At 39.6% G+C, this 26091-nt stretch overlaps 1 protein-coding gene across 12 annotated transcripts in view; it reads right to left on the bottom strand.

Annotated features, from left to right (window-relative positions):
- Nucleotides 1-26091, bottom strand: part of RYR2 (ryanodine receptor 2) — a 749188-nt gene that overhangs the window by 313269 nt on the left and 409828 nt on the right. For all 12 annotated transcript variants that reach the window (XM_046026812.1, XM_046026816.1, XM_046026818.1 and 9 more), the window contains one exon: nucleotides 17478-17573. In XM_046026812.1, the coding sequence (XP_045882768.1) occupies nucleotides 17478-17573 (96 nt within the window). The remainder of the gene's footprint in view (nucleotides 1-17477; nucleotides 17574-26091) is intronic.

Raw genomic sequence — 26091 nt, 5'->3', positions numbered from 1 at the left:
GTGATGTTTGTGACAGGACTGATAACTAGAGATGATGAAGTAGTTTAGTGAGGAACAGGCAGTGTTAGCAGAGTAAGCAGGTACCTCTGCCTGGGAAGGTATGAAAGAAAGGAGCCTTAACTCGAGCCTCAGAGAACAAATTCATGACCATTTTCCAGGCCAAAAAGTTAGGGTGGTATGAGGCTGAGTGAAGTCTTAAACGGAATGCATACTTGAGGAACTCGTAGTATAGAGCAAGTAGGGGACAAGACAGGTAGGTAGTAGGTTAGGACCAGCTTATGAAGTTTCTCAGCTTGAAAGTATAACCTTATAACAATGCTTCCTAAACCACAAAGATCATTACACTCTTGCAGAGGTAAATGGTAGATAATGTTTTAGTTTACAAAACAAGATAAATATAGAGAATAATACAAAACTACATAGAAACATACAATATACAAAACCTGATTAAGAACGGGGGTATTTTTTTTTTCCCAAAGGTTTTATTTATTTATTTGACAGGGAGAGAGAGCACGCACACAAGCAGGGGGAGAAGCAGGCAGAGGGAGAAGGAAAAGCAGACTTCCTGATGAGGAGGGAGCCCAGTGAAGGGCGCCATCCCAGGACCCTGAGATCATGACCTGAGCCGAAGGCAGACACTTAACTGAGCCACGCAGGTGCCCCACAAACGGGGGTATTTTAAAGTATTAGCCATCAGAGAAGATAAATGGGGATATGCCCTTTCTTATATTAGAGCTTAAGAGAGATAACAGAAAATAGTTTTCATTATCAAAATTTTTAGTGTGAACTTGGGAAGTTGAATGTATACATATGTATTCATTGTTTCTGAGAAAGCCCACTCTGTTACTAATGAAAGCACAGACCACTTGTAGCAAGGAGATATAACATTCAGAAAATGTGATCTCTGATTGCTACAAAGTATCATGAAGAGTCACAGGGAAATCTACAGAAAGGTCTGTACATCTCCAATGGAGTTCACTGTCTCGGAAAAGTGCTCAGGTTTACAAATGGCAGAACACAGAAGTAATGGTAGACTATGGCTGCCACAATCCATGATTGATCCAAATCCCAATCCATTACAGGACAGGGACTACTTACGTTAATTTCTTTACTGATGACTTACTTTGGTGAAGTATGATATGAATGTACACTCAGTTAAAAAAAATACTCAAAAAGATACGTCAATTTTTGGTATAGTTCAAAATCAACCGCTGTGTTAAAAATCCAAGATAGCAGAAAATAATACAACCGGCTAATGGATAAAGATGTTTGTATAAGGGTACTTAAACTGAATCCTTCTGCTATTAAAAATGGAAGTAATAAAATAAACATTCATTCTTAGCTAAAATAAACTAAACTAATAGAAAAGGGAAAGCAAAAAAATAAAAAAAGAAAAAAAAAGAAAAGGGAAAGCATTTTTAAAAGATTATTCATATTTTATCCTGATGTCTTTGTTTTCTTCCTGTTACCTATGACTGCAGAACACAAATACAGCTGCCTGTGTTTGCAAATAAAAATTATACTACGTATCATCCATACTCATTTGTTCACATTTTATCTGTGGTTGCCTTTGCACCAAAGAGGCAGAGCTGAGTGGTTGCAACAACAGAGTCTTATGGTCTACAGAACAGAAGACGTTTACTATCTGGCATTTTGCAGAAAAAGTTTGCCAAGCTCTACTTACAGGGTTAATATAACCATTAAAACAAAAGACCAAGAAGTAGAAGACCACAAGAAAAATAAATCCTCTTTGTAAATAAATATACATAAAAATCAATAGCATTCAAAAACTAGAATATACCAGAAAAGACTTAAGACGGGACTGAATGAACAGCAGAGATCACAAAACGCAAGAATGGCAATATGAACTATGAAAATAAATCTGATTTTCCCTGTATTCAGCTTACTTTAACAGAAGGCTTCCAGAGTTTGGGACTTAACATTAGAACTTTTTTCTTTTTAATGCTGCTACATCAGATGCAGCAAATAAACATTTAGTTGAAAAGCACTGACTAAGTCTAAGTCTGACAGTAAAAAGTCATGGAAAGCTATTTTTATTGTCAAGTGTTCGGATAAACAGCAAATAAACTTTTATTTCTTGTGTGTTTGGTTAGAAATTCCTAAAAGAAAACAAACTAGAAATACCAAAAGACAAATTTTTAAAAAAAAGAAAGACTGGGGGGGGAGGTGGGGGGGGGTCGGGAGAGGGGGAGGGGATTATGGACATTGGGGAGGGTATGTGCTACTGTGAGTGCTGTGAAGTGTGTAAACCTGGTGATTCACAGACCTGTACCCCTGGGGATAAAAAATACATTATATATTTATTAAAAAAAAAAATTGGAAGGGGAGGCAAACCATAAGAGACTATGGACTCTGAAAAACAACCTGAGGGTTTTGAAGGGTCGGCGGGGTGGGAGGTTGGGGGAACAGGTGGTGGGAAATAGGGAGGGCACGTATTGCATGGAGCACTGGGTGTTGTGCAAAAACAATGAATACTGTTACGCTGAAAAAAATAAATTAATAAAAAAAGTCAAAAAAAAATTGAAAAAAAAAAAGACTAGCTAGACTGACTATATTAAATGCATATATAAATTATACCAATATACGCCTCCAACTTTGGTGAAAAAAAGACAGAGGTACAGGGCTTAAAAAATATTACAAGGGCTACATTTAACTAAAGATGAGTTGACAATTAAATTCTAAACGCACTGAGTAAGACCCAGAAATGGGAATAGTGCCTAACACTATTCCCAGATTCTCAAAGGATACATTTAAAGTTGGCAGATCATAACAGTATTACCAGAATGATTTATGAACATACAGTAAATATTCAAAAACACATACACACACACAAACTAATAAGACAAAACAAGATTTTATAATTTGTATACATAACCTGATTTGTAAGTTGTAATAAATTCACAGAAATTTAGGTGGAAATCTTAATAACAGGAAGAACATGTAATGTAGAATATAAACTTACACGAGTAGATGCACGACTGGATAAATATTATGTTTGCAACTATGTAAAATATATTTGTATGTATAAAACATGTATTTCAAAAAACACCAGGAGTTAGTATGCCTGAAGGTTGGTGTTGGTTATTGCTGGACTCGTACACCTTCCTTCCAATACTTCATGAATTCCAGAAAAAGTGTACACATTACTTGCATAGTAAGAAATATTTTTGGGGGCGCCTGGGTGGCTCAGTGGATTAAGCCACTGCCTTCGGCTCAGGTCATGATCTCAGGGTCCTGGGATTGAGCCCCGCATCAGGCTCTCTGCTCCGCGGGGAGCCTGCTTCCTCCTCTCTCTCTGCCGGCCTCTCTGCCTACTTGTGATCTCTCTGTCAAATAAATAAAATAAAATCTTTAAAAAAACATATTTTTGAAAGGACAACAAAATAGGAAGGGAGGTCTATTTCCTTTTTTTTTTTTTTTTTTAATTTCTTTGCTTTAGGGAGAGAAAGAGTACAGGTGAGCCGGGGTGGGGGGTGGTGGGGAGAGGGAGACAGTGAGAGTCTCCTGAAGCAGACTTTGCACTGAGCGTGGAGCCCAACATGGGGCTGGGTCCCAGGATCCTGAGATCATGACAAAGAAGCAGCCTCTCAACCGACTGAGCCCCCAGGCATCCCAACTAAAAGCACACATTGAATTGATGTCACTCTGTGCTTAAAAGCTCCCATGGCTTTCGGGGATATCCAAGGTCAAAGTCCATTCCCTAGAGCATGGTACATCAGCTCCTTGATAGATGACCCAACCCAACCCGCCTTAGCTCCCACCAACTCCTTTGACAAAGAACGGGTAGTGTATACTTTTACTTCAAAGTACATGTTATAAATATGCTTAGGAGCTAATGCATTTACAAGACACTGATACACTTATTAAACGCCTACCAGGCACTGTTCTAGGCAGCGGGACCATAGCAATCAAGGCCTGCCACAGCCCAGTGGGAGCTTGTCAGCTCTGTCCCACCTCCCATGTTTTGTACATGTTATTCTTAGACTGAAATACACTTTCCTCTTTGGAAACTTCAGAATCTGAATCAGTCTGCAAAGGCAGAAAGTCACCTCATTTGGTGGCTTTTTACCGACACTCTAGGATGAATTATTCTTTCTTGGTAGTACTGGTCACTTTGTGTTAAAATCCTTTATGCTCATTTCAATCTCCTATTAGAGTCCTTGAAAGCAGAGATGTGTCGAATTCAGCACACTTGGGCCCAGCAAGGCCCATCTCGTGTTTGCCAACTGAGTAAGTGAATGAATATAAATGGACACTTTCAGTTTAAAACAACATAAACAAGAGTGATTACTGTGAAGAGTATATATATTAGCTACATCAGCATATTTTCTATCTGGAGATTTTAACATTAAAATACTTATTTTTTCTAAAGGTAGAGAAGAGGGGCGCCTGGGTGGCTCAGTGGGTCAAAGCCTCTGCCTTTGGCTGAGGTCATAATCTCAGGGTCCTGGGATGAGCGCTGCATCGGGCTCTCTAATCAGCAGGGAGCCTGCTTCCTGCCACCACACCCTGCCTGCCTCTCTGCCTACTTGTGATCTCTGTCAAATAAATAAATAAAATCTTCAAAAAAAAAATAAATAAAGGTAGAGAAGACATGATAGAATATGGATGGAGAATTTACATTTCGTAGTTCCAGTATTTCCTCACTGAATGACAGGAATTTCTGTAGGCTTTAGTCTGTGGGGGTCATGCACAAAATTCAAAACCGATGGAATAAGCCCTTTATACGTAAGATACATGAACTATTTATTTAGCTCTTTGCCTTAAAACTTTTATGGCTGTAACTTTCTGAATTATTTCTAGGGCTCATAACAAGAAAAATCTCTGAGAGTGTAACAAAATGTCTGGAAATAACTTAAGGGTATTGGAAACATCCAAGTTCTGTGGTGGGACGTGCCCTGAGCTGTCCAAGGTTGAGGGTTTACATGGAAAAACTGAAAGCAAGCCATAGAACAGAAGTCCTGTATTTGCTCTGACTTTATATACTGGAAAGAATCTAGCCTAGGGATTTGGCCCCACACAGAGCAGGCACAAGGTCACGGGAGAGTCTTGCGCATTCGAGTGAAGTGCACAGAACCAGGCAGGGAGCCACTCAGGCACAGGTGGAGACGGAGCTCTCATTATCATCTCAGGACAACAAAGAAAACCAATGGACTTGGAAGACAATGCCAACATGCCCTCTCCAGAAACTGTTTTCTCACCTGCAATGACAAGTGTGCAGCAAAAATCAAACAAAATTAAAATCATCTCAGAACACTGAGGTCTATGTAGGCTTGATGGACCGTGGTTCTCACCGCAAGAGGGTCACACGGGTGTAATTCAGCTTTGGAAAGGGACTCCATTCCTGCATCTCTGTTCTGAGAGTGGGTAATGATCCTAGAAATTCCTGATGGAGCACATGGCCTTAGCTGACAATTTCAACATGGAAGCATCTTGGTCTAACTGGCAAGCAAACAGAAGGCTTCAACCCGGGGGCTAACTGGTATGAATCAGACTGTCCCCCAGTGACAGAAACACTGGAGATGCAGCACAGAAAACACACACAGAACTGCCCTACCCACTTGCAGGGTCAGCAACAATCACAGTTAGAGAAACTGTGAATTCCAAATCACAGGTTACATGTCTACTTCTTCCTACCTAGGAGTTAAAATCCTTCTTAACCTTTTGGTCAGACCTTATTAGTCAAATCCCCAGGGCTCGCGGGAGGCAAATGGAAATGAGGAAAGTTATATTTTTTGCCATGCATAATTAACGTAAACAAAGGGACTTCAGTAAAAAGACTGGGGGAAAGGGACTGAGAAACAACTGACAACAAGCACGAAACAGGCAGGCCAGGCTGTCTATATCATGACCGTCATCCTTTCAGAAGGGGGAATGACATCCTGGATATTTACTAGGCTTAAATGAGGAACTAGAATAGTAAGAGGTATTAACATGATCCTGTTGTCTTATGTAGTGGTTATAACCAGGGACACAAGCCAACAGGCCCCACTTGAGTCCTGGCAGGTTTTAGGCAAGTTACTTACCTTCTGTGTTCTAGTGTCCCCATTTCTAAAATCAAATTCCAATAATGGTTCCCACCCTGGGGGGAGATGTTGTGAGGAATTAACACATATAAAGCGTTTAGGAAAAGGCCTGAATCCAAGCAGTGCGGTGTAAGCGTCTGTTCTTATTTGATGGTTGTAACAAAATAATATAAATGACAAATGAAATGAAATAAAAAAGTATCAGCTGGGAAATCTGACAACTAGGCTTATTTTAATACAGAGATTAAAAAACTGTTAACATCAGAGAACGGTAGAGAAATGCTGAAGGACAACACTAATCGGAAGGAAAATCCAGGGGAAATATTTATTGATCACTATGGAGAAAGGAAATTGAAGTTAGATATCAAAATAGTTAAATGAGTAAATCCAGGACACCAGAGTGTTAGAAATTGAGGGAAAGACAAAGAGACACAAGTAGGGCAACAGACAGAACTGTAGGAAGCTCTACATTCTGGAGAGAACAGGATTGTTGAGCCAAAAATACCATGAAATGTTACACCAAGCAGACTTACTGGCTCATAAATGCTTAAAAAGACATAACGTGCTCCTTTGACAAGAACCCCCTCTCTCCCCATTAAAAGAAACAAACATGCAAATGAAGTGGGCAGCAGTTAGAAAAAGCAGAATTAAAGTCCAGCTAGCTCCATGTTGACAAAAAGGTCTGAGGTGTGTGGCAGGGACCGGGGGAGGCCAAGAGAGAAAGAATCTGAGTTACGTACAAATGCGTTCATTTGTTCCTGGGCCTGTGCGTCTGACAAGGCTCTGTAGAGACACACCTCTGCTGTTTTGTTCCACTGATCTGAACGGAACCGACCTGGGGTGATAAACCATGGGTCGCATCCAAGTTTTCCTTCTTTGGTGGTGGGGCACGAAAGTGCTACTTCTAGAAGTAGCGGAAACTTCTAGTTTGAGCTAGTGGAGGGCTGGCAGAGAGCCTGACCAAATGGCATTGGGCCCACGCAGAACAAACAGGAGGCAAAAACCCATCCCTATATGGCATAATTACGACACATCTTACCATTTAGAGGAGAATTCTGCAGGCCACAGACTGAAGCACTGAGGGAATGAGGAATGAATATCTGTGGTTTGTTCAAAACGGGTATAAGTTTGAAGTCAAGGGAGTATTTGGGTTTCAGTGTGAGATAAACTGATGAATTTATTTTTTAACTTTTGCAAGCAGAAAGGGAAAAAAGATAACAGAAGCAATGTACGTTTTGTTTCCTTTCTATAACACAGGGCTTACTTGTAAAATAAACACTAAGTAGGGTTTCCGTATCACACCCAAATAGAGAGGAAAAGGGGACTAAGTTGAAATAAATATTAAAATATAGAGAGGCTTTAGAGAAACAACCTCAAGAGGTAGGGGTCTGAGCCAAATAGGGGAAACACATCATCATGTATCCTTCCATTTTTTTTTTTACAATGGTTTTGAGGCATGAGAAGAAAATAAGCTCATGAAATCTTGAGCTAACATAAAGTTGAGAAGGGAGAGAAAAAGTGACAAAGGTAAGATTAAAAGATAACAAAATGTGACAGAATTAGGAACATTAATAAAAGCAGAAGTTAGTGACAATAAAGGTCTGTATTACATTTTTAGTTATATATAGAAAGCTATAACATCATGAGTGCATTAGCAAAATAAATTAAAAAAATGGACTTAGGGTATTTTATTGGAAGATGAAATGAACATGAGTCAAAAATCTCCTGGGGTACAGTATCCAAAATAAATAACACATAAAATGAGCAATGTAATCAGTGTCCTGAGTAGGACACTGTAAGGCTGAACAGTATTCAGCCTTAACTAGGCTTCTCATGGTTTGTTGCTTTCAATTTAGGGAGTAGTATTTTATAAAAGATAGACAAACTACAGGAGTTAAAGACAATTAAAGAAAGAAAATGTCAATCAAAGGCAGGTCATGATGCAACAGTTAAATAATAATGTTAGAAATGTTACACCAAATATTTATTTGTATAAATTGCCATATTTCAAAATCCACAGAGGACTAAGTGCCAGACAAGAAATTATAAATACTTTGAGATATTCTTGTCTGGCTATTTACTCTTGGGTGTTTTCTCCCATTTACGTGTTCAATTATCTTTTAATTCATAAAATGGGCCGTTCTATGTGTCAGGTTCTGGGTATCAGTAAAATGAGGAGTGGAAATTGATATAATTCCTGCTTTTGTGACTTCACAGGCCATATAAATTCAGTCCTAGCTCCATTACTTCCATTTGACCTTGAAAAGGTTACCCCTCTTGGCTTTTCAGCTTCCAAGTCTTCATTTGTAAAATGGAAATGATAATGGAACCTACCTTACAGAGTCCTGTAGGATCCAGTGAATACATATGACATCTTAGCACAGTACCCTAAATTCACTTAAGATTTCTCTGGCCCCACAATGTGCTCACTAATGTGTTCAAAAAAACAACAAATGTGTGCCTCTCTGCGAAATATGAGAACTTATAAAAATGTTAGCAGGTGCAATTAATTGCTGAAAAGGTCTTTAAATAAAAGTTCTGAAGACCTATGCATCTGAGTACTTTTAAGATGCATCTTTCAGGGCAAGAGAAATATAGATTAAGCAGCTCTCCAAAAAGATATTTAGCTCAAAGCAGCAAATATTTATTGAGAACTATTCTTTTGGGCAGGAATGTAAAATGATCAGAGCATCTGACTGAGCTTTGGGTCAATTTTAAATGTTATCTTGAAAAAGGCAGTCTCTTCAATAAATGGCACTGGGAAGACTGGATAGTCACATGTAAAAGAATGAGACCACACACCTATCCTATACCACTCACAAAATGAACTCAAAGTGTGTTATAAGATATAAATATGTAGACCTGAAACCATGAAATTCCTGGAAGAAAGAGGAAAAACCTTCTTGATACAGGAATTGGCAATGATCTTTCAGTTAGGACCCTAAAGCACAAACAACAAAATAAAAAAATAAGGGGGACTGCGTCAGGGGCACCTGGGTGGTTCAGTGGGTTAAGCGTCTGCCTTTGGCTCTGGTCATGATCCCCGGGTCCTCAGATCGAGCCCCACATCAGGCTCCCTGCTCAGCTGGGAGTCTGCTTCTCCCACTCCCTTTGCCTTCCCCCTGCTCGTGTACTCTCTCTCTCTCTCTCTCTCTTTCTCCTTCTTGTGAATAATTAAAATCTTAAAAAAAAGTTAAGTAGGACCACACCAAACTAAAAAGCTTCTGCACAACAAGAGAAACCATCAATAAAGTAAAAAGACAACCTACCAAACTGGGAAGGGGGGGAAGTGTAGATCAAATTATCTGGTGAAGGGTTAATATCCAAAATATATAAAGAACTCATCAGAAAAAATAATCCAATTAAAATGGGCAAAAGACCCAAGTAGATATTTTCCTGAGGAAGATATATGGATGGCCAAAAGATATGTGAAAAGACGGTCAACATCACTAGTCATCAGGGAGAAGTAAATCCAAACCACAATGAGACACCGCCGCACAGCTATCAGAATGGCCTCGCTCAGAAAAAAATGAGGTAACAGATGTTGTGGATGTAAAGAAAAGGGAACCCTCGTGCCCTGTTGGTGGGAATGCAAACTGGTGTAGCCACAATGGAAAACAATACAGAGGATCCCCCAAAATTAAATATGGAACTACCATATGATCCAACAATTCCACTTCTGGGAATACAAACAAAGAAAACAAAAACACGGGGGTGCCTGGGGGGGGGGGTTCAGTTGGTTAAGTGTCTGACACTTGATTTCACCTCAGGTCATGATCTCAGGGTCATGGGATCGAGCCCCGCATCAGGCTCCACGCTCGGAGTCTGCTTGAGATTCTCTCTTACCCTCTGCCCTCCACCGGCCTTCCTGCTCTCCTCTCACAAGTAAATAAATCTTTAGAAAACAAAAACACTATCTCGAGAAGATAGCTGCACCTCCAGGTTCATACCAGGATTATTTACTACTAAAAACAGCTAGAAAGACAAGATATAAACCAAAAACGCTAAAAACAAATAAGCAAGCAGACAAAAACCCAAAAACAAAACCCTCAGAGAAAAAGATCAGATGTATGTATTCCGCAGGCAGGGAGTCGTGGCAAAGGAAAAAAATCACTACGTATTAGGGCTATAAGATACAATATGATGAGGATAGCTAAGCTGCTCTATGATACACAGGAAAGTCAGTAAGAGGGTAAGTCCTAAGAGTTTTCATCACAAGGGAAGTTCTTTTTTGTTTTATCTTTTTTTTTTTTTTAAGATTTTACTTTTTTTTTTTTTTTTTTTTTTTTTTTTAAGATTTACTTCTTTGAGAGAGAAAGAGAGCACAAGCAGGGGGTGAAGCAGGGGGAGAAGGAGAATCTGAGGCAGGCTCCATGCTGAGTGCAGACCCCGACATGGGGCTCAATCCCCCAACCCTGAGATCACAACCTGAGCTGGAACGGGCAGTCAGATGCTTAACTGACTGAACCATCCAGGTGCCGTTTTTTTACTTTCTTAAAAAATTTATATATATGAGATGATGGATGCAAACTAAATCTGTTAGAGTAATAATTTCATAATATATGTAACCAAACCATATGCTGTACACTTTAACCATGTACAGTGATGTGTGTCAACTGTGTCTCAATAAAATAGGGCAGAGAGAGTTCTGCAGTATGAAGACAGTCCAGAGGCCTCATTTCCAAAAGCACAAAAGAAAAAAAAATGAAAGTGCATAAAAATAATGTACCTCTGATACTTGGCAAGTGTGGAATAAGGGAAGGAGAAAAGTTATACAACACACTGTTTAACAAAACACAAAATTTTTTAAAGATATTTTTTAAAGTAATCTTTACACCCAATGTGGTGTAAAGATCAAGATCTTTAAAAAATAATTACCACAACCCCAAGATCAAGAGTCACATGCTCTACTAAGCCAGTCAGGTGTCCCGAAACCCACAAATTTTAGATAGATAGGGTATTATGTGCAGAAGGGTGTGTGGTCCTAAGATGAAACATTACATACAAAGCAAAGTACAATTTAAATGTTTTTTAAAATTGACATAATTTTACTATATATTTATTTATATATATTATATATATTTTGTTATATAATATTTTTAAAATATTCTATTTATTTGAGAGAGAGCGAGCATGAACTGACCTGGGGGAGGGGCAGAGGGAAGAGGGAGCAGAAAGACTCTCCACTGATCAGGAAGCCCGACGTGGGGCTCGATCCCCAGACGCTAAAAATCACGACCTGAGCTGGTCAAATGCATAACCGTCTGAGCCACCCCGGCATCCCCAAGTTTGTTTGTTTTTAAGTTTTTGACTAAAGGTCTTTGTACTGTGCCCAGAGTACAAGTCTGCACATTCACGCCAGATCTGGCAGCCAATATCTAACGGTCCCCACCCAACCCCCACCTGGAGCTGAAGGCACGCTGTTCATCTGAGCTCTCAGTGGTCTTCACTATCTTTATAGTAGAAGACAGAACACCTGTCTAGTTTATGTCTACAGTGCTCTTTGAAGAAAACAAAAATGACCTTGTAATTAAAACAATTCCTAATTACAAATGAAAAAGGTGAAACACTTATTGTGATATTTGTATTCATTTAACATTATGAAGACATCCATAGTGTTGACTAACAATCCTTGTGGGGCAGGAATTATTACAATCCCTGTTTTACAAATGTATGTAAAATGGGAGGTACAAAAGGGTTAAGATCATGCAGCTATCAAGGATGATCCTGGAATTAGAACTTAACCAGTCCAACTCAGAATCCATACTTGTAATCAATCCTAAGTTCTGCATCTCCTTAACACAGTATAAAAGTAGGTAGACACCAGAGAAACAAACTGAGGGTTTTGGAGGGGAGGAGGGTGAGGGGTTAGGTAAGCCTGGTGGTGGGTATGAAGGAGGGCACGTAGTACATGGAGCACTGGGTGTGGTGGGTAAACAATGACTCTTGGAACACTGAAAAAATAAAATAAAAATGATAAGAAAAAAATGATAAGGAAAAAAATAAGAGATGATTAAATACGGAGCTTTCTGATGACGCAGTCTTGCCAGAGCTCTACCCAATTTTTGAGGAAGAAATGGTAGGAAACCCAATGGCAGGTCAACCCTCAGGGAAGGCACCTGAAGAGTGCACGTCCTGCCTTGGGTAGTGATCGACATCCTTCTTTTGACTACTGGGTCCAGTAAATAGAATCCACATTAAAAGCCTAGGTACTTAAAAGACTTGATGCGATCAAGAGACAAGTCAGCTTGACAAAACTGGGATAAGGTATACACACTGCAAAGAGACTTTAATGAACTCAGTTAGAGACAAAGTCCTCAAGCCAGGATAATGTACCCAAGGGAGGTCACTGTCACTTAACTTTAAGTATGACTGAAAGCGAGTGACACAGCACAATTATTTCACTGAAGATGATGATGAAAGTTTTTAATATCCAGCATGAGACGAGCAAAACCCAGTCAGACCAGACACTGGCGTCTGTCCAAAGTAGCATATAAGAGCTCAGGTCTCCGTTCTGTCCATAATCCTCAAAGAGGAAAAGACACGGTCTAGGTCAAAGGTAGCAATCACTGTCTGTGATTTTGTTTTTAGCAAGTTTTCCTCAAGTGAGCCCTTCTAAGATGACACAGTTTCTCTGAGACCAGATTTCCTCTTCTCTTCCTCCAGCCAGCCAGATGGTGATAGGACGCCTCCCTAACTGGCTGTGTGTGGGGAGAAATAAAGTCAGCAAAAGGGGCCAATGCTCCAACCTCCAACCCAACCCTGGGAAATCTAAAGAAATGGGATGGGAACATGGATTCCAGGAAGAGCCCAAGAAGACCTCAGGGAAACAAAGGCTCTCCTGAATTGGTGGGAGGTTAGAGGTGGGTGGCTGCAGTCTGGATGGGGAGCATGTCCACAGGACAGGTGGGGTCAGGCGTCACTTCAGGGGTAAACTCCTCTCATCTCTGCCCTCGGACTATCGCCTGCCCTTTGCTGGCCACTGTGGCCAGTATGGAATAATGTCAGGAGGGCACAAGACCCCACCTGGGGCTGGGAGGTGACTAAAAGGGGGCCCAATAACCTTGGGCTTTCAATCTTTCATACCTGCCTCACCTAAATCCTTAAGAGGCTGGTGAATTAGAGCCTAGGGAGACTGTCTCTGTCAAGAAATGCGTCTCTCTGAGGTAGAGAGCCCTGACGGGCATCCTGCCGTGTTGGCAGAAATGGGGTGAGCAGCACTATGGTACCTGTGACTCTCAGCCTGGCGCCTGCTTTCTCCTTGCTCCTTAAAAAGACTGGATGACAAGACTGAGCCTGGCTTTGGCCCTCCTGCCATCGAACCTATCCAAGAAACTGGGGCCCCCAAGGCCAGCACAAGTTCACTGACCACTGAGGCAGAAGTGTCAAGCAGACCACGAATATAAAAGGAAGACGAGAAACAGATGCGAGAATTAAGCACTGGCTGTGAATATCAACTTCCTATTGCATATCAAAAACACAGGAAAAGAACCAAAAAAACCACTGCATAATTCAGAGAGCCACCATCACGGGAACAAGACCACCAGACCCCACCGGTCTCTGAAACCCAGGGATGCCCTTCGCCCCATCACTTCCGGTCTCCTTCAAACTTTAACACCCATGGCCAGGCATGGCTGTTACACAAGTTACTGTGGGAAATGCTTATAAAACCAATCAACTATGTCACAAAGCAGGATAGTTTTCTTCTCCAATGTGAGACAGTTGACTTTTTTTTTTTTTCATCTCTAAAGAACCATTTCTAAAAACACAATTTGCCATCTATCCCACACACAGGCTTTCAGAAGAGAATTCTGAAAAGCATAGCGACTCCAGACAGCAAGGCAACCCTGATCACTTTTTTCATTCAGAAAAGAACGTTCTGTTTCATTTGGATTTTACTTGGAGGTACTATTTTTTTTTTTCTTTTCACTTTTGACATTGCTGGTAAGATATATTTTTCAAAAAAAGCCCTCTGAACATAGATTCTCCATTCCCTGTTCTCTTTTGCTTTCCAGTTATAACTTAATGCTTTGCTGGGAAAGGAAGGAGTACAGCTGTACTTGGGACTTTTCCGGCATCATTCAAAAATGAGTAATTTTTGACAAAGGACGTCGCTAAATATTCAATTAGTAACCTTTAATCGTTAATGTATTATTTCAAACATTGAATGATTACCTTTGAAAAGTGTACAGTAGGTTTGTCTGTCGTAAGTGATCCATCACCTCAAACGTAACTTACCATCGTGATGACCCAGATCATTATTAAAAACACCAGTCATTGTAATGTTCTCCGAATGAAGCGACAGGCGGATGGATGATTGTGTTACAGTGTAATGGTAGGGTCAAACGGGTATGGACCCAGCAATGATCACGAAAGGTTTTCTTTACAAAGTCTGCAACATCACCACGATTCTGATTTTATGTTTCTCCTAAGGGTCAGATGCACAGTCTCCTGGCTATAACCAGAACTGGTTTTCTGCACAACCATAAGATTTGAATCAGAGTGCCTGGGTGGCTCAGTCGGTTAAGCATCTGCCTTCAACTCAGGTCATGATCTCAGGGTCATGGAATCAAGAGCCCTGCATCAGGCTCCCTGCTCAGCAGAGAGTCTGCTTCTCCTTCTCCCTCTGCTCCTCTTCCTGCTTATGCTCTCTCTCAAATAAATAAATAAAATCTTAAAATAAAAGATTTAAATCAACCAACAGCCGAGGTTTCCCTTTTTTCAAAGTTACTTCCTAAAAAACTGTCCCTTTCTGTGTCATCATTATGTATTGCCTAAACTGCTGATATCACTCCAAAAGGTTAGCTAGGATTTCTGCATAGCCAACAGCAGGTCTCATACAATATCCCGTGGGCTCCTGCTTTTTCTAACACAGATGTTCATACCTAAGTACATATCAAGGAAGAAGATCCTGGCAAACACAATTCTGGGGAAGAGTATTCACATGTAACAATTTTTTCCCTTTAAAAATGATGAGCTTACACTCTGTAAGAAACAGTTGTGAAATCTTTGGAAGCTTAAAACTATTGTATGTGAGCACATGCTCAGGTAGTTCAAGCCCCCTGAAAGCTTCCTTCTGCTGGAACCCAGAGGGAACATCTTTCACGGCACATAACTAGGAGTGGGGAGGAACTGGCAGGAATCCCCAGTAAGCCACTTGCACCACTGCAAAACTATCTGCAGAAAAGACTGCACAAAAGTTAGACTCAGAGAAGGGATGCAGCCCCCTCCAGCAGACTGTGCTCAGTCAGCTCTTTCTTGAAATGCCCAAACAGCATTTCAAGTGTGGAGAACATCTTAAAGAAAACTCAGCCTTCAGAAATAGACTGGTTTCTTGCTGGACTTGCTCATACAAATCTTCTCTTTTCCATTAAATTTGGCCTAGAGACACAGTCACACAGGAAGCCTGGGAATAGGTCTAATTTTTCCTCCCAAGAAATTCACAGTGACTCTTCTCATAGACAGATCAGTTATCCTACTAAACCTTTATGCACTAGTGATACTAGTCAGCCTTTAATGAAGCGGAACATGCGTAAGAAAATAAATCTGCTCACTCCTCTTCGGAGCCCCACAATCAGAGAAGGCAATAAAGAGGAGCTGGCTGGGTACCAGATGCTGCCAGGACCCTGCTCAGATTCTCATCCTCTGTGTGCAGAGCTGGGGTTTCATCTCTCCTGTAACAATTAATTCTAGCATCTCCAGTCAGTCATTCAAATGTCCTATGCCTTGATTTCCTTTCCTCTAAAGTGAGATGTTAGGTTCAGAATTCTCCAAAGGTCCTTTCTACTCCTGATGTTCCCTGTGCTTTCTGAGCGCACAGGACATGCACTTGACACGGAAGTACCTGTGACCAACAGCTGGATTGGACAAAGATCATAGCAAATGGCAATTTGTATCCAGTGGAACTGTGCCTCCAACCAACCAAATTGAAGACTGTAGAGACGGGACTCTTCTTGGCTGAGTTTAAAGGATGCTCCATTCTGTTCTTTCCTTCTCTCTCTTTCCTCTCTGCTCTGAGCATTGTGTGTGTGTGTGTATCCTAAGTGAAGCAGCTGATTCATCTAACATTAACACTGTCCTGAAAGTAGCTCTGCCCATCTCTCTCGAGATTCCCTGTGGCCAGAAAAGGGGATCAGCATACTTTTTTGTATCTACTGGAGATTGCCAACAGTTCTGGATACTCTGACCCAAGAACTTATCCATTCTTGCAATCTTGCCATCATTTTGTTACCACTAACTTGACCACCTCCTCCGAGCATTTATTCAGTTTTCTCCTTATTTAGCAAGTTCTGTGATGGTCCACAGCCACCCCGTTTGTGGTGCGATACCCTGAAAACCCTCATCTTACGATCCTTGTGTCTTTTTTAGCTCAACAATCTCCCTCTTTATATCTGCCACCCAACAATCCAGCAATGTCTTAAAACTCAGTGTGTGACTCAAATTTCTCCACCTCCTCCTCCTAAATCTTAAACACTAAAATTTTACCCTGTGACTTAAAACTTCCCTCTTGGACCACAACCGTCTGTTCTTCTACTCATTCAATTCCAACAAACCTATCCTTGAGTGAGTCTTTCTCATGCAAAAGTCATGAAATTTTATCTGTATTGACTGGCATTTTCTTAAGGGAATTCAGCCATTCATTCATCCATTCATTTATTCATCCTACTAGATGCCAGACGATACGATAGACCCAGAGATGAACGAGATCATGCTCCCGGCTTCCAGGAGTTCATTGCTAGTTAGGAGATTGAGAGGAAAAATCAGTAACATAAAGGGGCATTAGTGGCACAGAATGGCAACTAATGAGATACTGTGCAAAAAGAGGGAGGAGCAATCCACTTTGGTTTGGGGGGCCGCTGATACAATCTATGTTGCTAGACAAGCTCAGGTTATCAGTTTTAAGTTTCCACAACACCAAAATAAGAATAACACACATATTAGAGAGTGAGAGAGATCAGGTTCATTGCCTATCATACTATCATACTATACATCACTTATTATACAGACTCATAATATTAATATGTACTCAATCACTTTAAAACAGTGTGCTGTACGATTTGGAAACAAATTGATTTTTGGTTATTATTGTCCAAATAATCTTTTGAACACAAGTTAAAAGTAGACGTTCCAAACCAGTTTTTTTGTTTACATAATACATTTGGAGTAACTGATCTGAAAAAGAATGGGGATTCTGGCTCCATGGTAGACTAAGGGACTTCATTTTTTTTTAACGTAAATGAACTGTAAAATGGCTTTTCAGAAATACTAAAATACCAATGAGTTTAACAATAAGTAAAAATTTCAACTTATTCAAAGGAAAACATTTAAATGGCACTGATGCTCAAAATTTGTTTTTATACCTTAAGGAATGTAAAGTAGAAGAAAACAGGAGTTAATGTATAAAGAAAAGAAAATAACCAGAAAACATACCAGAAGAAGCTTCCAGTCTTTCCAATCGGCTGATCAACCAGTCAAGGGAACCAGAAAATTGAGCACAGTTTTTACGATTTCCTCTAATTAGAGCCGCTGCAGAAGAAAAAAGCAGACATCACAGCTATATGATTCTCCAGTTTAAAATGCAAGGTAAGCTGGTAGTAAGCCCTAAAATGCTGGAACAAGAACAAAATACTCTGACTTTACCTCTCAGATCTATACAAATACACAGACACATCTGCATATATAAAATTGAGATTTTATTTAAAGTCCATTAACAGATAATGTATTATTAGTTTCAAAGGTAGAGCTCATTGATTCAGGGATCTTACATAACACCCAGTGCTCATTACATCATGTATCCTCCTTAATGCCTGTCACCCAGTTACCCCATCCTCCAGCCACCTCCCCTCCAGCAACCCTCAGTTTGTTTCCCATGATTAAGAGTCTCTTACGGTTTGTCTCCCTCTACAGTTTTGTCTTGTTTTATTTCTTCCTCTCCTCCCTTATGATCCTCTACTCTGTTTCTTAAGCTCCACATATGAATGAAATCACCTGATATTTGTCTTTTCTCTGACTGACTTATTTCACCTGGCAGAACACCCTCTAGTTCCATCTTCATCACTGTAAAAGGCAAGATTTCCTTATTTTTGATGGCTGAGTAGTATTCCTCTCTCTCTCTCTCTCTGTGTGTGTGTGTGTGTGTGTATCATATCATCTTCATCCATTCATCTGTCAATGCACATCTTGACTCTTTCCATAGTTTGGCTACTGTGGACATTGCTGCTATAAACATTTGGGTGCACGTGCCCCTTCGGATCACTATGTTTGTATCTTTAGGGTAAATACCCAGTAGTGCAATTGCTGGGTCATAGGGTAGCTCTATTTTCAACTTTTTAAGGAACCTCCATGCTGTTTTCCAGAGTGGCTGCACCAGCTTGCATTCCCACCAACAGTGTAGGAGGGTTCCCCTTCTCCGTATCCTTGCAAACATCGTCATTTTCTGAGTTCTTAATCTTAACCATTCTGACTGGTGTGAGGTAGTACTCATATTTTTCTTTTTAAAGAATTGGTATTTGTTAATAGGGACTGGAAAACCATACTGCTCATTAGAAGGAATATATTTTGAGAAAGTAGTATTTCATACTGGGAGGAAATGATGAAGGATAATGGAAAAACCAGTGTCCTGGGAGTCTCCTCGGTTGGGTTCTGATACTCATTGCTTTTAATTAGCCATGAGACTAAATGATTTAATTTCCCTAGAGCTCAACTTTCTCATGTCTATAATGAAAAAGTTAAGAGCACATCAGTTTTCCTGAAAATATAGCACAAAACACTGGGAGATATAGTTAGTAACTGCAAGAGGCACATGGAGAGATACAATTAATTGTTACCTGGAAAAAAGGGTGGGAAGGCAGATGGCTAATAAGTTTGAAAATGTTTCACTTTCCTCCTGTATCTCTACTTTTCTTTAAAGTTCACAATGCACTTGAAGGACTCAAAATTGCTGTAGTCAAGTCACCTGTATAACTTTGTTTCACCTAGGGTTTTTGATTGGTCTTTGATGAAAGAAACCATCTTATATGAAATTCCTACACAACCTTTATGATCTCCTTCAACCCAATTTATAGAATCCATTTAAAACTTCTAATGTCTCACAATCATGCAATTATTTCAAAGTGAATCTTGTCAAAGTTTTATGAAAATTCTACTCTTAATGCCCATGAGATTGTTCCAAAACAGTACAACTATTTACAAAGGGTTGGTGTGATGTTGACACAGTAGGATATTTAATAGGAAAAAGATGTTGCCATAAGAAAATAATCACTATTTAAAATCTGGTAGTGCTAGGAAGCAGTTTGAAGGAACTGAAGTTCAAGGGCACTGCCTATTTATGCCCTTGGTAAGAGTAAGACGGAGGAGTCCCTACAGTGGCAGAGTGCAATTAATCTTAAAGACTTTATTTAGTCTACCTGATGATTAAACAACAATGCACTTGATTACTTAGACTCCCTGGGACCAGAGCCCCAGCAAGAATCAGCAACCAGCTAGACACACACACACAAAGTGACAAGTGTCAGGGATGAAGTACAGTAGAATGATAAGGAGCCCTATGTGCTCCATGGGATTTCTAATTTTAATCCATAAGAATATCTGTTCATGACTTACAATAGCAGCCATTGAGGGAGAGTATAAAACCTCTGAATCTTTAGAGTCTCATTTGCTTAAAGTTTAACTCACTCTTATTTTTTAAGATTTTGTTTATTTGAAAGAGAGATAGAGAGTGAGCGAAAGCATGAGCAGTGTGGTAGGGAGAGGGACAAGCAGACTCCTGGCGGAGCAGGGAGCCAGATGCGGATCTCGATCCCAAGACCCTGGGATCATGACCTGAGCTGAAGGCAGATGTTTAACCCACTGAGCCACCCAGATTCCCTTAACTCACTCTTTTAATTTTACCTCTGGTTTTTAAAATTAAAGAGATTAAATGTTTTCTAGAGGTCAGATGTTAGAGATAAGGTGCTTCTTGAAGGAACAAACAATGTAAGAATGGACCCTTTCAATAAACCATGAAACATTTAAGAAAGTCACATAATAAGCCACAAAATAGAAGACTTCATTAAATTTACTGCAAACAGAAATGGTATATCCCATGTTGGCCTAGCCCACTGACAAAAATGAAATGAAACTAGAAATTAGTAAGAAAAGTAGAAACTAAAAGTCCCAAGCACTTAATAATTTAAACTCACTCACTAATAATTTTTGAGTCAGTAGGGGATCAATACCACAATTGTAGACTGACTAGTAAATAGCAAATATAGAAATGTTACCTAATACAATCAGTGGTAGATAGTCAAAACTGTACTCAGAGGAAAATTAAACACTTTCTTTCACCAGGTGAAAAGTGTTACCCTAACATCCTTTCAAGATTTAAGAAATAACATCAAACACATATAAGTAAAATAGGAGAAAGAAATAAATAACAAAAAAGGAAAACAGAGATAAGAAAATGATCTATGTAATAAATTTAAATGGTCGGATTGATCAATAAAGTCAAGAATTTTTTAAACATATGTTAAATAACTCTCAAATCATGAAGGAAAAAGACAAAATTAAGAATAAACAGTAATTATAAATACAGACACTTTAGAGGTCTCAACACTAGTATTTTTAAACATATAGGAAAAAGAATGGTTTCCATTTGTGTATATATAAATATATATATAAAAATATATATATATATATATACACACAAACACACACACATTTTTTTTCACCAAAACTAACCCAAAGGAAAAAAATCTAAAGGGAAAAATCTAAAAAGTAAAATCAACCATGATTAATACTGAGCAAAGGCCAAAAACTTTTTTCTATACTCAAGAAGTAAGGTATTTCTAAACTATTTCAAAGTAAAAAAACTAAGGAAATCTCCCTAATTATTTTACATAAGACAGTATAACACTGACATCAATACCTAACAAAGTGTGTATATGAGAAAACTAGAGGGAACTCTTATTATAAATATCAATCCAAAAATCTTATACAAGGATGGTATTTAGAAATTATATTCAACAATACATTAGCAACATTAACTCAAGTAGGGCTCCATTCCTCCAATGAGACAGAAAGGTAGTAGGAAATCTGTTAATAAGTCACAGAAAAAATATGATAATCTCAATAGACTGTGACAAAATATATACTTCTAATGAAAGAAAAATTAAGCTCCATAAAGAAGAATGCCTTCTGAACCTTATCCATTTGTGTGTATATGTATGTGTGTGCAGGTACATAGCATCCTTTACAGATAAATCGAGTGTGCAAAACATTATGAATTCAGCAAGTTAGTTAAGAAGACATCAGTCAAGTGAGTTTAAAGTAATTGAAACATACACAGAGAATTATAGGGAAGTTCATCACAATATAGTTGATAATAGTAAAAACCGGGACACAGCCTGACTATGGGCTAAGTCAATGGCACATCCCTTCAGTAGGCTAGTGTACATCCACTAAAACCATCATTTACTACCAAGAAGATATGCCTGCAATACAGAAGACCATTCAAACAAATGCAATAAAGGAATATTGATCATACAATCCCATTTTTGTGAATACACACACACACACACACACACAAACACAGAAGTATATGCGTACCATGGAGAAACCATGTTTTTTCCAGAATACTCCTTGGAGAATGAGCACAGCCTCTGTGAACTATATCCTGATAAGTCCCTGGGACAGAAGCACAGATAAGGGTGGGACTGCCTTCCCAGTTCAATACAGGATATGGTCTTATTTTAAAATAGGAAGAAAGATGAATAAAGCCAGTGGAGGGGGAATAGTGCTCTATGGTGTGCTCCTTCACAAAGACCCCTGAAGTCATAATAACTTTCAATATAAAAAAAAAAAATCACAAATGCTGAATAAGAATGGCAGTTTTTATTCACCTATAAGGAAGTGAAATTCTGTGGCCAAGATATTATGTAACCTTAGATAGACAGAGGATATTGAAGAAGCATGAAATGGGAAACACTGTCTCCAAATAATCCCCCAGAAGGTACAGACATCAAAGAGAAGCCATGAGCCTGTCTCAATCCCTGGCTTTGGCATTTGGACCAAGCTAACTAAGCCTTCAAGAGAGGAGGCCCTAACTGATACCACAGTGGTGCAGAGTTTGCACGGGTGTGAACCCACAATGCTTCAGTAGGTGTGTGCACGTGGGTGTGTGAAGTGTTTCATGTGTGTATAATGTTACCTGGATTCAAAGAAGTATTTTTAAAAGGTCCTACATTACCACAGGCGGTTACATTTTTAACATGGTTTCCACCTTTTTGTAGTAATATCGAATTTTTATAATGAAGCATTAATTTTAAAATCAAATAATACAATACAAGGTTACCTTATTTTCAAGAAGAAAAGGTGAAACTACATCATTGGTATGGACAGCTGCTGCTGGATGTCTCAAGAGTGCCAAAACACAATGGCAACTTTAATTTAATTTAATCTCACGATGCTTCAAGACGAAGGTGCGACAACTCAAGACAAACGTCCTTCCTCATGCAGGACAAGCGCACTAAATCCCTTCCAGTCCTCTTCCGTTGCTGGCTAATGGGTCTTCAAGATGGTGAAGACCTTTGCTCTTCCATACATCTATATTTTTCCTCACTTATTTAAGAAATAAATTTATTTTATTTACAAAATAATATAAATATCTGGCTCAGAGGGTGGGATGTGTGACTCGATCTCAGGTTTGTGGGTTCAAGCCCCATGCTGGGTGTACAGAGTGCTTAAAATAAAAATCTTTTAAAAAATGAATGTAAATGCATTAGGCATCAGAGCTGGCCCTTGTGAGTATGAACTGGAATAACATGTGAATATAATACAATGGTTTGAGGGTCTTCTTCTAGCATATTATAAATTCTTTTCTATTTGACACTGTCTTATTACACCTCTGTACATTGCCTGAAATTTGGAAGGTATGTTATTTCTTAATATAGTGAATGGATAAGTAGCATCCAGTCTCTTACGGAATAAGAATATTCATGGTTAAGTACAGTACAATTTAAATACGATGAAAACAATTCAGACTGAGCTCTAAAAAGGGAAGTGGTAGTTCACAGAACCATTTTTTTAAATGTTGAATAACTAATTAAATTTCTAAACTTTTATCCCATCAGAAGATGAAATGCAAGTAATATTGGTGGTCAATTGAAAAATGATGATTGTAGGGGCACCTGGGTGGCTCAGTCGTTACGCGTCTGCCCTCGGCTTGGGTCATGATCCCGGGGTCCAGGGACTGAGCCCCACATCGGGGTTCCTGCTTGGTGGGAACTGTGCTTCTTCCTCCCCCACTCCCCCTGCTTGTGTTCCCTTGCTCACTCTGTCTCTCTCTGTCAAATAAATAAATAAAATCTTTTTTAAAAATGGTGATTGTAAAAAATACTCCATCCTGCATTTTCTTATTTGTATTGTAACATCCGTATGTCCTCATGCTTTGGTGTCTTTAAGCTCCAAGACTCTTAACTTCTCAATATACTCAAAGAATCAGGAAACTACAAATAGATTAAGATATAAGATCTTCCAAGAAAACTCTCACTTTTAAAATTTATTTATCAAATACGAATTACCTGCTTTGCATCTGGCACTACTCCAGGTCTAAGAGATACAGCAGAAAATCAAATGAGCTTCTCTCCTTTGGAGAGATAGAGTCTCCTTTGGAGCTTATATGCAAAGTCTGGGAATACTAATCATTCCAGCACAGACAAATGAGGGACCAAAGAACCAGAATCCAAAAAGATTTTTTTTTTTTTAAATTTTCAGGTTAACAAGTTGTTGTTCCTAAGTCCAGAAAACCCAAAACATCAAAAATAAACAAGCAAAAACTCCAGAATGTTGTTGAAAAATTTAAGAGCGCTGTGCCATGGAAACTTCTTGGGAAGCGTGAGGAAAGGTCCCTGCTGTTCAGGAATTTTGTGAACTCAGGTTTGATGACCCTGCCCAGGAAGTGGACAGAGTAAGAGAAGCAATGAAATACTGCTTTGCATGCACTGGCCTACATGACTGCGTTGGGCCAAGAATGCATGAGCATTTCTCATGGATCCTGGGGGAGAGCATCTCTGTAGACTCGTCCTGAGTCCACCCAGTAGAGCCATCAGGAGCAGCAGGTTGACTTCAGGAAAAAGAGGCTGGAGGTCGACTACTAGCTGTACATGGCCAAGCAAGGAGCTACCAACAGCCATCCAGAACCAAGCTGCAGGTATCCTGTCCCATGAGCAGGAACTCAGCTAAAGACCTCTAACATGCGAGCAGGAAAAAGTCAACTCCTTGCCAGTCCCTCCAATCCCCCACGACCATAGATGAGAGCTTTAACCTTCTGGCTAGAGCCAGAGAAGAGGCAGCCACACAACCAAGTAAAAACTGTGCGATGTTCTCCTCTCCCTCTCTACCATCATCAGGAGGCAATCAGCTCGCTCATGCAGGGGAGGGTAAGTAGAGACAGCAGTGTGTTCCTGCTTGTGGGGCTCACAGGGGAGCCAAGACTTTAGAGACAGGCAATTCTAATTCCAGAATTTAGACTCAGGTCCAGTCTGTGCTGCTCCAACCCCTCCCTCCACCACCATCAGTCTCTTCCTGCCGGAACCCCTGACTTAGAAGAGATTACCAGGGGTGGGATCCTGGCCGTGTCTATCAACAGATTAAGAAGACATCTCACAAAATAGGTTACAAAGTGCATTTCCATTAAAAAAGGATTAGTGACTGTCACAGTCATTTCGTAGACAAGGGATTATTACCAGGTTAAAAAGAAAAAATGTGTTTTGTTTATAAAATGTCTTACAGAATTTCCTGGAGGATAATACAGAAACATCTGTATGTGCAGATGCCAAAATAACCCCTGGTATGAGCAAGTTTGAAGCAATGCCCTCCTCTTACATCTCCTGGCCACCTCCCCCCCACCCAATGTTTTATAGCATTTGGGAAGATCTGCCACCTTAGGACCCAGGACAATGCCCCGGATGTGCCCAAATCCTTCATCACGGTTCCCTATCCAAGTGTTAACGTATTCAATAAAAGCTAGCTTCCACCTTCCTGAGAGGGCCAGGGTTTTTGCTGTTTGTTCTATCCTTTGAATCTTCATGAATATTCATAGACAGAGTTTGCCAAAGGGCCATTTCTCAGACATCTTTATAAAACCATCCTGCCTTGCAAGCCTCCCACAGATTAATTGTGTGGATTTCACAAAAGACACACGGAAGAAAGCCACAGCAATGCTTTCAAACTATGAATGCTGGCGTCTCTGAGATTCCTCCACATGGCAGGCTCATAAATCTACTTTCTTCATTCTCCACCTAAAACACATATTAAATATATCTGTGTCAAATTTTAAAATTGTTATAGATTATCATTCCCACCTGCTCTCTCCATGCTAAATACACCTACTGAAGAAAAAAGAAGGCGTATTTCTACACAGGAAGCCAAGACAGGGTCAACTGTCTACCTGGTTGGAAGCATGGGAAGGAGGCTTAGTAAATTTGGAATGAATGAAACCTGAGCCCAACTTCCAATAGCTGGGTAAGGAAGGACTGTGGGGTATAAATGTGTTATGAACTCCAAATATTACTGCAGACCTGATACGTTTGAAGACAGACTGAAATATACCCTCATGTAGAGATGGTAACTTATAATCACACCAATTTTAATAGAAATTACTGGCAGCAAATGATTCCTAAATCAACCTAAGAATGTATTCATTTTTTTTCTAATCACAAAATCAGTGTTCACTACAATAAATAGAGAAAATCAAGAGTAGTCAAAGAAGTATTTAAGCCACAAAATCTCTCCTCGTTCTATTTACCTCAAACGACCACCAGTGAACGTACCACGTATATATTGAAAGAGACCCTCTTTACGTGCATGCACTGAATTATAAACATTCTGCTTCTTCACTCAACTGGAATTCATGTACTAACTTTCCCTTCCATCCTCAGTTGTGTAACAGGACACAGTTATGTTAATGACCTTTTCAATTATAGAAGTAATGTGTGTAAACACCATACGAATATATAATAGAACACACAAACAAGTAAAAGATCTGTCCCCCCCAAAAAGTAGCTAC

The sequence above is a fragment of the Meles meles genome, chromosome 13 (assembly GCF_922984935.1).
Source record: "Meles meles chromosome 13, mMelMel3.1 paternal haplotype, whole genome shotgun sequence".
Classification (NCBI taxonomy): Eukaryota; Metazoa; Chordata; class Mammalia; order Carnivora; family Mustelidae; genus Meles; species Meles meles.
The sequence above is the reverse complement of the archived record's forward strand: the minus strand, read 5'-3'. Positions and strand labels throughout refer to the sequence as shown.